General features: G+C 49.7%; 1 protein-coding gene across 5 annotated transcripts in view; it reads right to left on the reverse strand.

Annotated features, from left to right (window-relative positions):
• The window catches only part of SENP5 (SUMO specific peptidase 5), a 362,099-nt gene that overhangs the window by 109,073 nt on the left and 237,444 nt on the right, over positions 1 to 15,582 (reverse strand). For all 5 annotated transcript variants that reach the window (XM_069618625.1, XM_069618622.1, XM_069618626.1 and 2 more), the window contains exon 10: positions 13,644 to 13,727. In XM_069618625.1, coding sequence (XP_069474726.1) covers positions 13,644 to 13,727 — 84 coding nt within the window. The remainder of the gene's footprint in view (positions 1 to 13,643; positions 13,728 to 15,582) is intronic.

The raw sequence follows: 15,582 nt of genomic DNA on the forward strand, positions 1-15,582 counted from the left end.
TTTCTCAACAGTAAGACCCTTATCGCCCTCCACACATTCCATACATGCCTTTACCCTTTCCTCCACATCCTTATCTACACCCGGCCACCAGAAATTGACCCTCATCAGTCCCTTAGTCCTAGCCACCCCTAAATGCCCTACATGGGCCAAATCTATCACCACACCCTTCATCTTGCCTGGGACCACCAACTGATGTTCCTGATACAAATAGTCACCCTGAACCCACAGTTCATCCTTCACCTTACCAAAACCCTCCATTACTCCATTCTGTTCTCGAATGCCATTCTTCCTCAGCCTAATTTGCGCCACTCCCCTTGACAAAGTGCCCGCCACAACATTGCTCTCCCCACGAATGTGTACCCTAGAAAATCGCAAGCCTTGCATTGAACTCACCCATTTCATTATACGACAGGACACTCCCTCCAAACCTACTTTGTAAAATAATATGCTGACTAATGGTTTATGGTCAGTACAGATTACAAACTCTCTCTTCCCCACAAAAACCTTTTTAATTATTTCTCGATACCCCAGATACAAGCAAGAGCCTCTTTTTCAACCACCGAGTACCTACTCTCAGCACTCTTGAGACTCCTGGACGCAAATGCTATGGTGTGCAAATCAATGCCGTCCTCCTGCATCAGTACTGCCCCTAGACCGTAATCGCTGGCATCCACAAACAAAAGCGTTCTCCTACTCTCCCCAAACGCCTTCAATATGGGTGCGTTGATCACTGCCCGCTTTATCTCCTCAAAATCTTTCCTGCAATCCTCATTCCAACAAAAGTTCACTCATTTGCGCGTCAGCTTCCACATGCTCCTAGTTTTGGCTGCCAATCCTTTAATGAATTTCCCGTACAACTTAATCAAGCCCAAAAAGGGTAACACATCCCCTTTGCATTTTGGTGCCTCAATATTCTTAATAGCTTCTACTGCATCCTCCTTGGGTTTGACACCGCCCCCCGAATTTTCATGCCCGAGGTAAACAACCTTACTGGCCTTGAAAGTACACTTCTCAGTGGCTATTGTTAAGCCCGCCTATTCTAAAATCCTCAGAACCTTCAACCTTACATCATGTTCGGCTTCATCAAGTCCACAAACCAGAGCATCATCCGGATAACACATCACTCCTGCCTCACCTCCTAGAAGCTTGTACATGATACCCTGAAACACACTGGCGGCAGATACTAACCCGAAAGGCATTCTCACACATCTAAAAAGACCAATTGGTGTTATAAAAGCCGTAAGATCCTTGGACTCCTCATGGAGTTCCACCAGTGATATGCAGCTTTCAGATCCAATATGGGGAAAAAAAAACTGTCGCCCCAGACACCCCCACCAATAAATCATCGATCATGGGAAGAGGAAACCCATCAGCTACCACCATGCTGTTGAGATGCCTAAAATCAATACCTAGCCTGATCCGCCCATTAGACTTCCTAACCCCAACAATGGGCCTAACACATTCCGACGACTGGACCCTCTCAATGATCCCATCTTTCTCCATTCTGAGCCATTCCTCAGCCTCCTTTCGCAATGCCAATGGCACTGTGCATAATTTGCCACTTGGGGTATTGCATCCCTCTTCAACCTGATCTTGTGAACAAATCCTTTTAGACAACCAATCTTGCCGCCCTCCAGCCCATCACTCACATCCACACTCCCGCTCTTTGTCATCTCAGACTTCACCGTGAGAACCCGTTCAGGATGACTGGCACCTAATTTAAACTTCAGCTCCGCTTGATCGCTCCAAGAGAGCAACTCACCCCCTTTGGAAGCCACATACATGGTGCTCACAGCCTTCCTCCCTTTAAACAACAATTCTCCCACAAAGCAACCAATGTCGTCTATGGGAACCTCTCTGTATGGTTTCGCCTTTACATCATCCTCCCACAAGGTACAGCATTGAAATTTGTTTTTCCACACCCCCACACTGATCAACGTATAGTCTGCACGACTGTCAATCAGCATCTTGATTGGCACCCCTCTGATCATTACCTCAGCATACGTTTTGGGAACTTTTCACCCAGCCCAAAACCACATTTACAGAGAAAAACTACTTGCCGCCCCGTTTCCCCACTCATCACCACTCGCCGTAACTTCTCGGATTTGACCAGCATTAACATTTCTACAACAAAGTGCAAGGTGTCCCTTCCTTCCACATTCATGGCATATTATGTGTACCGCAAAGCAATCTCTCTCAAATTCCAAATGTGTGGCACTCCCACACCAGAAACACCTCCTCCCAGGCCCACTCCTGAAATCCCTAAAAGCACCAGGAACTCTTGAGGGCCCTCTCGTGTCCCTCAAAGGCACCCACTGGCGCCCACTAGCTCTGCTGATGGGCGTCCTGTACTCTCCCTGTTCATCCGATCGTCTGCCCGCCTTCTCAGGTTTCTTGGCGGCTCCACCTGAGAACTGTCTGGGCAGTGCCCCGGATACTTTGCACACATCCCCTTCCTCCGGTCTCGACTAGTCTATCGAGTGGTCACTGCCTTTGTCAAGCTGCAAAGTCTTGATACATTTCTCAGTGTGTTCCACCATCTTTGCTATTTCAATTGCCCTATCAAGGGTGGGATTATGCTCCTTCCATAGTTCTTTCCTGACATTCATTCGAGCACTTTATTATAAAGTGGTCCCTAAGAGGTTCATCATGGCAATGAGTGCATCTGCATCTCACAGCCAAACCTCTAAGCACGGTCATGAATTCTTCTATGCTTTGTCCAGGTTTTTGTTCTCTAGTGGCAAATTTATAACGTTCCAAAATGAGGTTCGCTTCCACCTGAAAATGCCTGTCCAGTTTGGCTTGAGTTCTCATAGGAACCCACATCTCCCAAATCCGCAGGTTCCGGCAGCTTCCTCAAAATATCTTGCCCCAAAGGGCCCAGACAGTGAAATAGTAAAGCCTCTTTTCTCTCATTTGAGTAGTTTGGGACAAAAGCAGCTAGAGCGTACTTCACAAATCCCTCCTTCCAATCAGCCCACCTAATCCTGGGCTCTCCCACATTGCACAAAAAGAATACCAGGGCTGGAATATTTGCCCTGTCCACCACAAGTTTGAGGCTGCTTGAAGGATTCCCAATAGGTCACTGAATCAGTAGAAGCCTAAAAAAAAAAAACAACTCAGGAACAACACGGCTCAATGTCAATGCCCCTCTTCCATGCAGCCCCAGGGCTTGCTAGGACAGTAAATGTCTGTTGAGAAAAAAAAGTGGTGTGCTTGGTTGCTATGGGCACTAATTCTAACAAAGTACCAACAGAAAGCCCAAAAGCAGCAAACAGTGAATTATCAATACACTGCCCACTGACTAGCACTTGTCCATGAATCTCCTGCTATGCTCTGTATTCCGAGACTCCCCGTGTATATATCTGCTCTGAGGAACTTCCGGAGCCTCTTCTCACAGTTGGCTCCTGGACGGTTTACAACGTGCACTCATGTGTGCAATGCCTTGCGGGTCCTTTCCTCTGAAGAGACTCATCCAGCTGCACGGGGGCACATCGAGAGGCCTGGCGATTTTGGGGCGCTCTGCCGTGCTCCTCTCTTTACCTCAGAAAGCCGACAGGGGGCGCAAAACCTGATGATGCTTTTGCGTCCTCCGCTCGCCAAGCGGGACGCTTGGGTCCTCATGACTGGACTCTTTGCCCGCTCTCCACCTCTCGTCCAGATAAGACCTCCTTGGGATCTCCGGACTGACTACACACATCGACTGCTGTGTAGGGAACGCTCTGCTCGTTCACCTCCGCTCCCTCAGGCTGTGGCCTCTTCACTTCCACCATCCACTCGATCTCGGGCCGCTGGGGGTTGCAGATCCCATACTCGTCGCCAGTTTGTTATGAAGGTAAGTAGAGCCAAAATAACCACAGTTGCGTTGATCAGGACCAAGGTTTATTGAGCACAGATTAGCAACCCCCAGCCAGGGAGCCAACAGTAAACTGCTTTAATAGAACCCTTAACCCTGCAGCATTCCAATTCTACAGCGTCAGCACAACAAGTAAACTTAGCAACAGTATTCAAGTAAATACTTGAGCTAGATTACATGTCATCCACTGTTATGCTATTGAGTGAGAAGCACCAAGTAACCTGTAAGTAACCTATATACATGTATGTACATATTGAAGAGAAACAGTTCCATAAACTAAATACATTATGAGCATATGAGCATCCACCGAACACTTAAAGTCTTGAAAAGCAGCAGAAGTCAACAGTTCCTGTGGATACTTTCTAGTCTTTAGGAAAGAAAATTACAAGAAAGCTTAAACATTGGAGACCATGTTAAAGGACTTGCTAAAGGGACACAAGCAGCGGCTTGAGTCGGAGGTAAGTGGGAGCTGCCCTGAACACCTCTACCTGCACTCCCATGCTCTGGAGCAAATTTCTGGGATAAGGTAAGCTATACCTTTGTCCTCACAGTACCTTACTGCACCATGTATAGCGCCTGTATATATGATACAATTGCTTCATCACTCTGTAACTAGCGTCACTATGCCTCCGGGCTGCTGCGCACTTAACAAATGCGAATAAATAAGTTTGATGAAAACGTTTATGTCGGGACAATCAGGACAGCCAGATCCCCAGTGGGAGCTGGTCCTATTCAGGTACTCTGGCAGACAAAGAACAGGGGGGGGTGGAAACCCCCCACTTCCTGCTTGCCCAGACATTCTGGAGCTTAGGAAGGGACTATCCGAGGGTTACCGCCAAAGGCAAAACATACACAGGCATCCCCCTCCAAGAATGGTACAAGGGTTAACAAAGAACAACCACACTAGTAATGGTGAAAAAAAGAAGGGAGGCCCCAAGTTGGTACTTGGGTGCCCCTATTGTGCACTACCGAGGCTATGAGCATAGCCTGTGGTATGACGATCACAATAGTTGCTAGAGCACGTCTGCTCCCACCAGCCATAACTAGGAAATTGTCTGTGAGACAATAAAGCCACAGGAGCAGAGGGATACTAGGCATCCCTTTAGCACTCCACATAAAGGTGCTGTGTGCCAATCTCTCAGAATATAAAGTTTTAGGAGAGATCCTAAGTATCTCTCTATCCTGAAGAACTGTAGTCACTCTAGGATAAAGAAAAATTATCTTAAAGGAGGACCCTGAGGGTCCCCAGCAACACTGCCCATAAGGAGCTGTGTGCTGCATTAGTAAAAGACAGATGCCTTTTAAGAGGTATGGAGGAAAATAGACTCCATAGGCCAGGTAAAAATACAAAGAATAGTTTCAAAAGAGAGCCCATAGATGAATGAGAGTTAAAAGGCTCCACTCATTCAGGGATTCAATAAAAAGGTCCAGAAGTCTAGCAAAAAGGGCTAGGGGTCTCACTAGGAGAGGGGATGAAGTAGAACAATGATAAATCTCCCCAACACAGACACTATACATATAGTCTCTTCCGGATGTACGTTAGATCCCTAGTGAACACAGTAATTACAAGTAGTATCCAAGATGCGACAGAATTGGGGCACAGGTTTCCTACTGCACAACGCATTTGCACAGTGGTAAAAAACCTAGGGGTAGTAAAATAGGGGTCACTGTGTGCAACAAAGTCAGAAATACCATCAAAGTCCAGGATATAAATTACGTTTAAACTACCCAGGCCCAAAGGGACAGATTACACTCCAAGTATGGAAACATAAGTAACAGTGTAGTGATGAAGCATTTGCCGAGGCAGGAGTGAAATTTCTAGATTTAAAAATACTTAATAAATCAGTGATCATCACTAAAAATCCTGGGCTTGGTGGAGAAGGAACAAGTTACTTACCTGTAACTGTTGTTCTCCAGCATGGGTCTGGCATGGATTCACATGCTCATGAATATTCCCCGTCGTCAGGCTGGGAATCCTCGGTAAAGAAAAAAATCAGTATCAGTTTCGTTTCTGATGTGTATTTCTTAGTAGTAACCAATCACTGATCTCTGGGTCATACTGCCCCCAGCCAATGACTTCGCTCTCCCAAAGCCCCGCCCCTGGCACCAATCCTCAGATTTGGTAGCACGCAAAGTGGCAGTATGACCAAGTGAAGAGCCACAGAGGGGTAGGTGGGAGGGTTTGCATGTGAATCCATGCCAGACCCATGCTGGAGAACAGTTATAGGTAAGTAACTTGTTCCTTCTCCAGCATGGGGTCTGGCATGGATTCACATGCTCATGAATAAAAGAATACATAGCAGTATACACATGCACAACCACGGGAGGTGGCAAAGGCTCAACATTAAGCACTACATCCAAAACTCAACATTAAGCAATTCCTACCTCCTCACCAGGCTCACCTTAGGCGAACAGGTTGCGCAGCACTGCTTGGCCGACCCTTGACTCCTCCCTGGAGTCCCGATCGACACAGTAGAATCTTGTGAAGGTGTGCGTCTGCCTCCACGTAGCAGCCCTGCAGATGTCCAGCAGGGGCACACCAGACAAGAACGCCATGGTAGCAGCGATCGCTCTGGTCGAATGGGCTCTCGGACGGCCGGGCAGCGGTCGGTTTGCCAACCGGTGACAGTGCATGATGCAGCCGGAGAGCCATCTGGAAATGGAAGTCTTCGAGAGAGCCTTCCCTCGATTCACAGACCCAAAGTTCACAACAGTTGTGACCTCTTCCGAAAACTTTGTGCAGTCCACGTAGAACTTCAGCGCTCTAGCTACATCCAGCGAGTGCAAAGTCCTCTCGGCCGGTGTCGAAGGCGACGGGAAGAAAACTGGTAACACCAAGGGCTCATTGAGGTGCAAGTCCGACGGCACCTTTGGCATGAAGGAGGGGTGCATTCTCAGCACCACCCTCGTGTCATGAAAAGTCAGTATGGAGGCTTGCAAGATATGGCCTGGATCTCTCCCACTCGTCGTGCGGAGGTGATGGCCACGAGGAACGCTGCCTTCCATGACAGGAACTTCAAAGGCGCCGAATGCATAGGCTCGAATGGGGCCCCCATGAGCCTGGTCAGCACCACATTAAGCTCCCATGCCGGGGCAGGAGCCTTCACCGGCGGGAACGATCGGAATAGTCCCTTCATAAATTCCATCACCAGGCGATGAGACCACAAGGACGCCCTTCCCGTAGTCCTGGTATATCGGGAGATGGCAGCCAGATGTATTTTGATGGAGGCGTGAGCCAGTCCAGCTTTGGCCAGCGGCAGTAGGTACGGCAGTACTTGAGGGGCCGTAATCCGCAGAGGGTTAATCTTCTGTGCACGGCACCAGACAGAGAACCTCTTCCACTTATGACTGTAACACTTGAGAGTTGAGGATGCCCTGGCTTTTGCAAGCACCTCTCTGCAGTCAGCCGGGATATCGTACCCTCCAAACTCTAGTGCTGCAGGAGCCAGGCCTGCAAGTTCAGCGACTGGGTCGTGATGAAGAATGGCGCCTCCTTCTCTGGAGAGAAGAGCCGCGTCCGCCGGCAGCTTGACTGGTGGGGACGTTCACAAGTCCAGAAGGTCCGGGAACCAGATCTGCCTCGGCCACACCGGTGCGACGAGGATCGTTCTGCACCTGGACTTGTTGAGCTGGTTGATGAGGCGGAGCAGCAACGGAGGGAACGCGTATAGAAACAGGCCGTTCCAAGGGAACGAGAAAGCATCGCCCATGCTCCTCGGCTGCGGGAACCTGCTGGCGAACCTCTGCCACTTGGAGTTCGTCGCGTCCCGAAAAGGTCGATCCGGGGTTTGCCCCATCGTCGAAAGAGCCGATCCACCTGGTCCTGACGTAGTTCCCACTCGTGGCACGAGCGCAGCTCCCTGCTGAGTGAGTCGGCGACGGTGTTTTTTATTCCTGCCAAGTGGAAGGGAACCAGAAACATCCCCTGAGCGACGGCCCAGTGCCACAGATCCTGGGCCTCCTTGGATAGGGCTGGCGATCTGGTGCCTCCCCGCTTCCGTATGTAGAACATCGTGGTGGTGTTGTCGGTGAAGATCCTCACCACTTTGTCCTTGAGGGACGGAAGGAACGACTTGAGCGCCCAGAACACTGCTCAGAGCTCCAGAATGTTGATGTGGAGAGACCTCTCCTCCGGGAGCCAAAGGCCTCTTGCATAAGAGGCGTCCGTCGTCACCGTCTCCTGAAACGCTGGGGTCTGAAAGTCTGTGCCTGTAGTGAGGTGCGCACTGGTACCCCACCATAGGATCGCCCGACGGAACTCCTCGTCGAGAGGGATCCTGTCTTCGAAGCAGCCCGTCGCCTGAAACCAGCGGGCGTCGAGGAACTCCTGTAGCGGACGCATCCGAAGTCTGCAAAGGGGTACAAGATAGATGCATGAGGACATCATCCCGAGGAGGGACTTGATGGACCTCACCCTGGCCACCTCCGTGGCTAGCAGGTGCCACACCTTGCCCAGAATGGCCTTCGTCCTCTCCTCCGACGGGGAGGCCAATTGCCCCACTGTATCGAGCTTCGCTCCCAGAAACAGTGCTACTTGCGACGGAACCAGATGGGATTTGGGGTAGTTGATGGCGAATCCCAGTTCCGTGAGCAGCTGGACGGTCCTCGCTGTGTTAGACGGCGAGTTCTCTTGTCCTTGCCCGGATTAGCCAGTTGTCCAGGTAGGGGTAGACGTGGATCCCCTGCAGGCGCAACCGCGCCGCAACTGGTGCCAGGCACTTGGTGAATACCCTGGGTGCCGACTTTAATCCGAACGGCAGGGCTCTGAATTGGTAGTGGCGTCCCTGAACCACGAACCTGAGAAACTGTGTCCTTTTAGAATGGGGATGTGGAAGTAAGCATCCTCCAGGTCCAATGACGATAGGAAGTCGCCCTCCTTCAGCTGTCCCAGCACGTGCTGGAGGGTGACCATCCTGAATTTATGCGCCTTGATGTATTTGTTTAACCGACGCAGGTCCAGGATGGGGCGCCAACTGCCTGTCTTCTTTCTGACGAGGAAGTACCTTGGAGTACACTCCAGAGCCCCGGAGCCTCTTGGGGACGGGCTCGATGGCACCCTTCTTGAGCATCGCCCTTACCTCCAACAGCAGTTGAGGGACGCGATTCTCCTTCCTGGCCACAGGAGGAATGCGAGGACACTTCTTTTGGAATTCCAGTGAGTGCCCGTTGGCCAGGGTGTCCAGCACCCAACGGTCGGAGATGGACTCCCACACGCTGACTAACTTCGTCAGCCGGCCTCCCACCGGGGTGCTTCGGTGGGGGCATGACGCCACGGCCGGGTCAATCTTGCTTGGAGGCCTTGCCGCCTTGGCCTCCTTGACGACGACGGCGGGATCCCCCTTGCTTGCCGCGACCTCTGTAGGCCTCCTGGGACAAGGAGCGGGCCGGGCCGCCTGGCGGTATGTAGAAGAGCCACCGCTGGATCCCTTGGAGGCACCCAGTCTGCCTCCGGAGCTCCGAAAGGGCCGCCGTTGTTGAAGTACCCCTACGGCCCGGGCCGTCTCCGTGACGGTCTTGATGGCCTGGAGCGACTCGTCCACCGTCTTCCCAAAAAGGTTGTTGCTGTCGAACGGCATATCCAACACTCTGGTCTGGACGTCCTGGCGAAAGTTCGTCGCCGTGAGCCATCCATGTCGTCGGAGGCAAACCCTGTTGCCCAGTTGGCGAAATCCGGTATTGGCAATGTCTGTTGCCACCGTTATGGCGTGATCCAACGCTACCTCGCCTTCCTGCAGAACTTGTAGGGCCTCCGCTCTCTTGTCGTCCGGTAGGAAGTCTAGCAGGGGAGCTATCTTGAACCAAAGCTCCCTGTCGTAGCGGGCCACGATCACTAAGGCATTGGCCGCCTTAATCATCGCCGCCGACGAGATGACTCGTCGTCCCATGGAGTCCAACTTCTTGCCCTTGCTGTCTGGCGGGGAAGTGGAAGTTGAAGCCGCCGCACCCGCTGCTTTCTTCTTGGCCGCTGCCGAGAAGACAGTCCGGCGTGGGCTGGGCCCTGAGGCACAAGGGGCGGCATCAGGGACTCAGTACTTCTTCACATGCCTGTCCCTCTTGGCGGGTGTCGTGGAAGGGTTCTTGAGGATAGCCAGCCCCTCGTCCCGGATGTCGTCGAGCAACGGCACTGCGAGGACTGTCTTCCTCTTGGCCTCTCGTCATTGGTAAAGAAACCCTTCCTTTTTCTGTTCTTCAGGGCAGAGCTGGAAGAGCTCGGATGCCCTGGTTATCATGGCGTGAAAGTAGCTAATTTTGTCGGGTGGAGAAGCCCGAGGCTTTGTGGCTGATGACAGGATGTCCGTTGTGTCGTCGTCGTCCGTCCCCGTATCCTCTCTAGGGTCCGGGGTGGGGGATGAGGGGTCCGCGGGCACGAAGAGAAGAGCGGGGAGGACTCTCCTCCGCTTGTTCTGAGGGCTTCCCGACGGGCCTGGTTCTGGATCCTCCGTCGGGGTCCGTGGTAATCTTGTCCTTATCTCAGTACATAAGGATTGGATCGCAAACAAAATGGCCACCGAGCTATCCTGGGGCTCTGGTAATGGCTGCCACGGACAGGATGGCCGCTCCACTGGGCCCCTCTTCGTCGCCATCTTCGATCTCATCAGCGGGGTCCATCCCCTGGGATCGAATCTTCTCGAACTTCTCGTTGAGGCCTATGAACCTCTCGTTGAGGCCCTTCCCGGTTTCCACCAGATCCTCCTCAGAGGCTGATTCCGAGTCTGTAATGGCCACCGGCCCCCCCCACTCTTTTTCCGCCACAGACTTCACGGGAGTTTTAACGATGGGCTGGAAAGAGGATTCCCTCCGCGGTGGCAGGGATACTCTGGGCCCAGAGGCTGTTTCCACTGGCGTAGTCTCAGCCGGCTTTGCCAGGGTCACAGCGACCACTTCGATAGAGGCCTTTGCCGGCTGGATCAAAGCCCTCACCACCTTAGGTGCGTCCTGGGCCTTCGCCTTGGAGGGAGGGTCAGCACCTCGCTCCGCTTCGGGCGCTGGCTCGAGGTTTAACGTGCCAGGGAAGTCGCGCCCTGCCTGGCAGCCGAAGAGCCTGACCTTTCGGCGCTCCCGGTGCCCGCGGTGCTTGGCCTTCTGTTGGGCCCCCGTCGCCGGGGCGCCCTCACAGGACTTAGAAGCCCGCTCAGACTTTTTCTTCGCCTTCTCACCTGCTGTGCCCTTCTCCAGCCAGGCGGTGAGGTGGGAACGACGATCTTGTTTGGTCCGTTCCGAAAGGTTCTCGCAGAACGCACAGTCCTTCTCCACGTGCGTCTTGTCCTCATGAAGGCAGTAGAGACATCGCGAATGCTCCTACTCCTTGAAAACGTTTTGTAATCCGCATCCAGAGCAGCACCTGAACAGCTTGGATATGGGTGTCGAGCTTCCCTTCTCCTGGGCCATGTCCGTTGAGGTAGGCCGCAGATCTTCTGGAATCCTCCAAGAAGCGTAAACTCGACGAAAACTTCACCCTTATGGGGCATAGAAGAATTCCGAAACGGGTCCCAGTTATCGGAAGTACAAACGGTGGAGCTTGAGGCTCGTTTAAACTGAAAAAATGAGAAAATCTCCTGAAAAAGCACGAAAACGCAGCAAAAACTCAAGCTAAAGCACAAGGACTCCCAACACTTGAGCGTGCGGTAAAAATCTGAGGATGGCTGCCAGGGGCGGGGCTTAGGGAGAGGGCAGTCATTGGCTGGGGGCAGTATGACCCAGAGATCAGTGATTGGTTACTACTAAGTAAGACAGATCAGAAACGAAACTGATACTGATTTTTTCTTTACCGAGGATTCCCAGCCTGACGACGGGGAATATTCATGAGCATGTGAATCCACGCCAGACCCCATGCTGGAGAACTCAGGCACCCTAGAAAAAGGTCACCAGCGAGGTAAGCACTTCAGTGTCACTTGTAGGCGTTCTGGTGTCTGTAGGCGGACCTGTGGTTGTGATGAAAAATCGTGGTAAGACCCAGTTCCTCCCACATGTGTAGAGATAGAGACAATCACCCTAGAGCACAATGGAGAAGAAATGCATTCTCCCAAAAAGCGATTCAGGACCATTTTATAGACTGAGAAGCCCCAGTACACAATTCAGCCATGTAGGACGCAGCCCCCAATGCAAAACAATGTGCAAATTCAGTTAAAGGCTGCCTGCCGGGAACTTCTACTATGGGGACCTCTGAGGGGTTGGTATCAGGAACAACCCACCAACAGGTATGTTTTTACAGCATTGATTCCTAATGTCAGTCAAGAAAAGCAGAAGCACTGATCGATTATTTTTAAAGGACCAAATTAAGCATCTGGTCAGCCAGAAGCGTGAACACGGAGCCACCATCATTCACAGAAGTGGGACACACAGCAGTCCCCTGGAGCTCAGCAGGCAAACCCTAACAGACCAGCAAAATACACCCCTGCAGCAGAACAATGACAGTGGCGACTCACCGGTAAAGAGGATTGTGGTCCCAACACACTTCCAGGCAGCAGCAGCTTCCAGCATCAAGTCAGGAAACCCTAGCAGTAAACTGTTGAAACAGCCCAGAAGTAAGGCCCCAGAATGGAAGGCCTGGTCTCAGAAGGCCCAGCAGTAAGACTGAAGACTACGGAAGGCTACCCAGCATCCGAAAAACACAAACCAGTTGACAGGCAGGAGACAACAGCCAGACTGGATCTCAAATGCATCTAGGGTTTCAGCAACATGATCCAGCAGGTAAGCAAACTTGCATACATTCCAAACATCAAGCAATCATTAGTGTAGGAAAAAGGTACCACTCATAGGGGCTGGCTTCTGCCAACCTGCCAATCCAATAAGGGGATTTAAACCAAAGATTTTAGCATCTCTACATTGGTTTTAGTAGATGGGTTGGTGGCAGCAGGTACTTATTCCCATAAAACAAGACTGCAGAACTCCGTAAAATGTAATTATGCCCGAACATCAGTGTTCGCTGATAATGTTGTCCATTTCCTTCATTAGGTCTTTAGTTTAAATCTTTTATATATTCTATACTCCAATGAGCAAATTGACATACACAGAGGTATAGTTGACTGGGTTTGCCATTTCCATGTTTATTACATTCCATTTAATGTTCCACTTTTGTTAAGTTTGCTTAAATTGTTTGTTCTTGATAGTTTATTCATGCAATGTTTAGTGTTGCTGCGATTCACAATAGTGAACTGAATGTTTAGTGAGCAAACATGCATAGTGCCCATGTTGATGATGCTTTGTAATAAATGTGATGCTCAGAAAGCCACAGCATCTTTACCTTTGGAATCCTTTCATTGTGGCTACTTTACTGCAGTACACTTCACATTATTGTTACATACATGAACTTGCCTTGGCAAAAATGTATGCATATTTAACCCAGGTCCGAGGTACAACCAAATGCTCTCCCTTCATTTCCCTGGTCATATTTATGTATAATATTTGGGTACACTGCATTCTAAGATGTAGATTTCCTTTTGTAGTACTTGAAAGAGTCCTGAAACCTAATATGCAGAGCATGAGAGAGCATCGAACAATATGCCCAACATGGATACATTTTGATGAAATCAACTCCCCTTAATAAGTTACGCAAACCATTATGGAACATAGTTGGGATTGGGCTTGGGAAGGGATGCCAGGAGAGCAAACCGTAGTATCAGTGTGAGACTCCCATCATTTCATTCTCAACCATTTAGGAGAAGACAGTCTAATGCATTCACATGGGATATTAACCTCCTATAACAGCATCACATGCAGAATCAAGAGCATTAGGAAGACATTTGATGCTCCTGCCCCATGTAAGACATCAAAGTACTGTGTGTACCTGTGTAACAGCAGTCTGCCAACCCTGTAAGAACTCTGGATTGTTCTTCTCCCTTGCTTCAGTCGTCAAATACTTTCGAATGTTCTGGCACAAGAAAGAACATAGTTATAACTTGCATCAAGTCTTGATTCACGACAGCTATAAATAAGGCATACATTACTTACCGGAATCTTATTTCTGATGCTTTTATCTGCTTAGGTTCACATGGTGTGCATAGGCCATCATCTAGTGAGAAGTGCAGAGTATTGCATTCTTGATTTTGAGTTTCGAAAAAGGACGTTGACTGGGCGTGCACTATCCCTGTGCCATGCCACTTGTATTGTGTTCACATGATCCTTCACACGCCAAGGTCACTTCGATAGTTTTTTTTTTGTTTCTGATAAGAGGGAGCAAGAAGTGATGCATGAGCACAAATATTAAGGTGCAAGACATCTATGCACCTTCAACTATAAGAGGTGAGGAAGGACAGGGGTGCATGTGATTTAAGCAGATACAAGCATCAGAAATGTGATTATGTTAAGTAATGTATGCCTTCTGAGGCTTGTGGATCTGCTTAGAATCACATGATGTGCATAGACTAGCGAGCAGTACAAGGAGATGGTGGGATGTTTTACAGTACAGCAGCAAAAACATGTTTGAATACCGCCTGACCCACCTGTGAATATTTCTTAGAATTTATCTACGCAGTAATGCTTTGTAAAGGTGATAATAGTACTTTAGGTAGGTAGCTAATGACATTTAAAGGTACATTTGCAATGAAAGTTAAAGTAGCCCCTGTGCCTGGAGTAGAGTGTTCTTGGCATAAAAGGTAAAGTTCTCTTTGAAAGAACACTACATTTAGATACATTTCACAATTTTGAGACAGGATCCCCTTCTCTTCCAGTGGCTATGGCAAAGAACTGGCCGTTTTCCGTAGTGGTTAGGTTTTATTTAGGTAATACATTACAACTCTTCTGACATCTAATGTATGCAGGCTTCTCTTTGCTGAATTTGTAGGGTTTTTGGCAACAAGCCAGAAATTCTACAGACTGACATGGAACTTGGAGATGAATTTAAGAAGCGTGGATGCATGTGTAAAACCACTTTGTCCTTGTGCATGGTTACAAATGGATCTTGAACCGAGAGTGCCTGCAGTACTCTCACCGTCCTTATAGATGTAAGGCACATGAGTAAAGCAGTATTAAGTGATGCACTTAAGACTGGTTTTAAGCATTGGCTCAAAAGGGGGGCCCATAAGTTTAGTAAGGACTACAAACCAAGTCCCATCTGGCAGTTGGATTTGAAATTGGACAGTGTCATCTTTTGACCCCTTCCATAAAGGCTTTAATGCCAGGGACTTCCCACCAAGAGAGGTGGTGTAAGCAGAAAGAGCAGCTAGATGCACTCAGTGAATTATAGATTAGCCCTTAATTCAAAAGGTAAAGTAGGTATAGAACAATGCGAGTGTGTGCAGTGAATAGGCTTGATGTGGCGTGATCTACACCAAACGACAAAGCGTTTCCATTTATTGAAATAGCAGTGTCTACTATTAGGTTTACTTACCTCTAAGAATGTCCATACATCTTTGAGGTAGATTTAAATGTCCAAACTGTATGAATTTAGGAGCCCAGCTGCTAAGGTCAGAGTTTGAGGACATGGATGCAGTGTTGATCCCTGATCTTGGGACAGCATGTTGAAAGGACATGGAAGTCTCACTGGAGGACAGACTTGCTCATTAGGTGTGAGAACAGTCTCTGCTGGGCCCACATTGGAACCATCAGGATAAGCTGAACTTGTTCCTGGCGCATTTTGTGGACTATTCTGTTGAGGAGAGGCGTTCCCCTTGAATCCTGTTTGGGGATAACTGGAGGCGAAGTCTGGGCATTGTGTGTTCTCCAGTGTTGCAAAGAGGTGGTTACGTGGATGACCCCATTCGGTGAAGATGACTACAATGTTGGCA

Source organism: Ambystoma mexicanum, chromosome 10 (assembly GCF_040938575.1).
Source record: "Ambystoma mexicanum isolate Mex_15411 chromosome 10, UKY_AmexF1_1, whole genome shotgun sequence".
Taxonomy (NCBI): Eukaryota; Metazoa; Chordata; class Amphibia; order Caudata; family Ambystomatidae; genus Ambystoma; species Ambystoma mexicanum.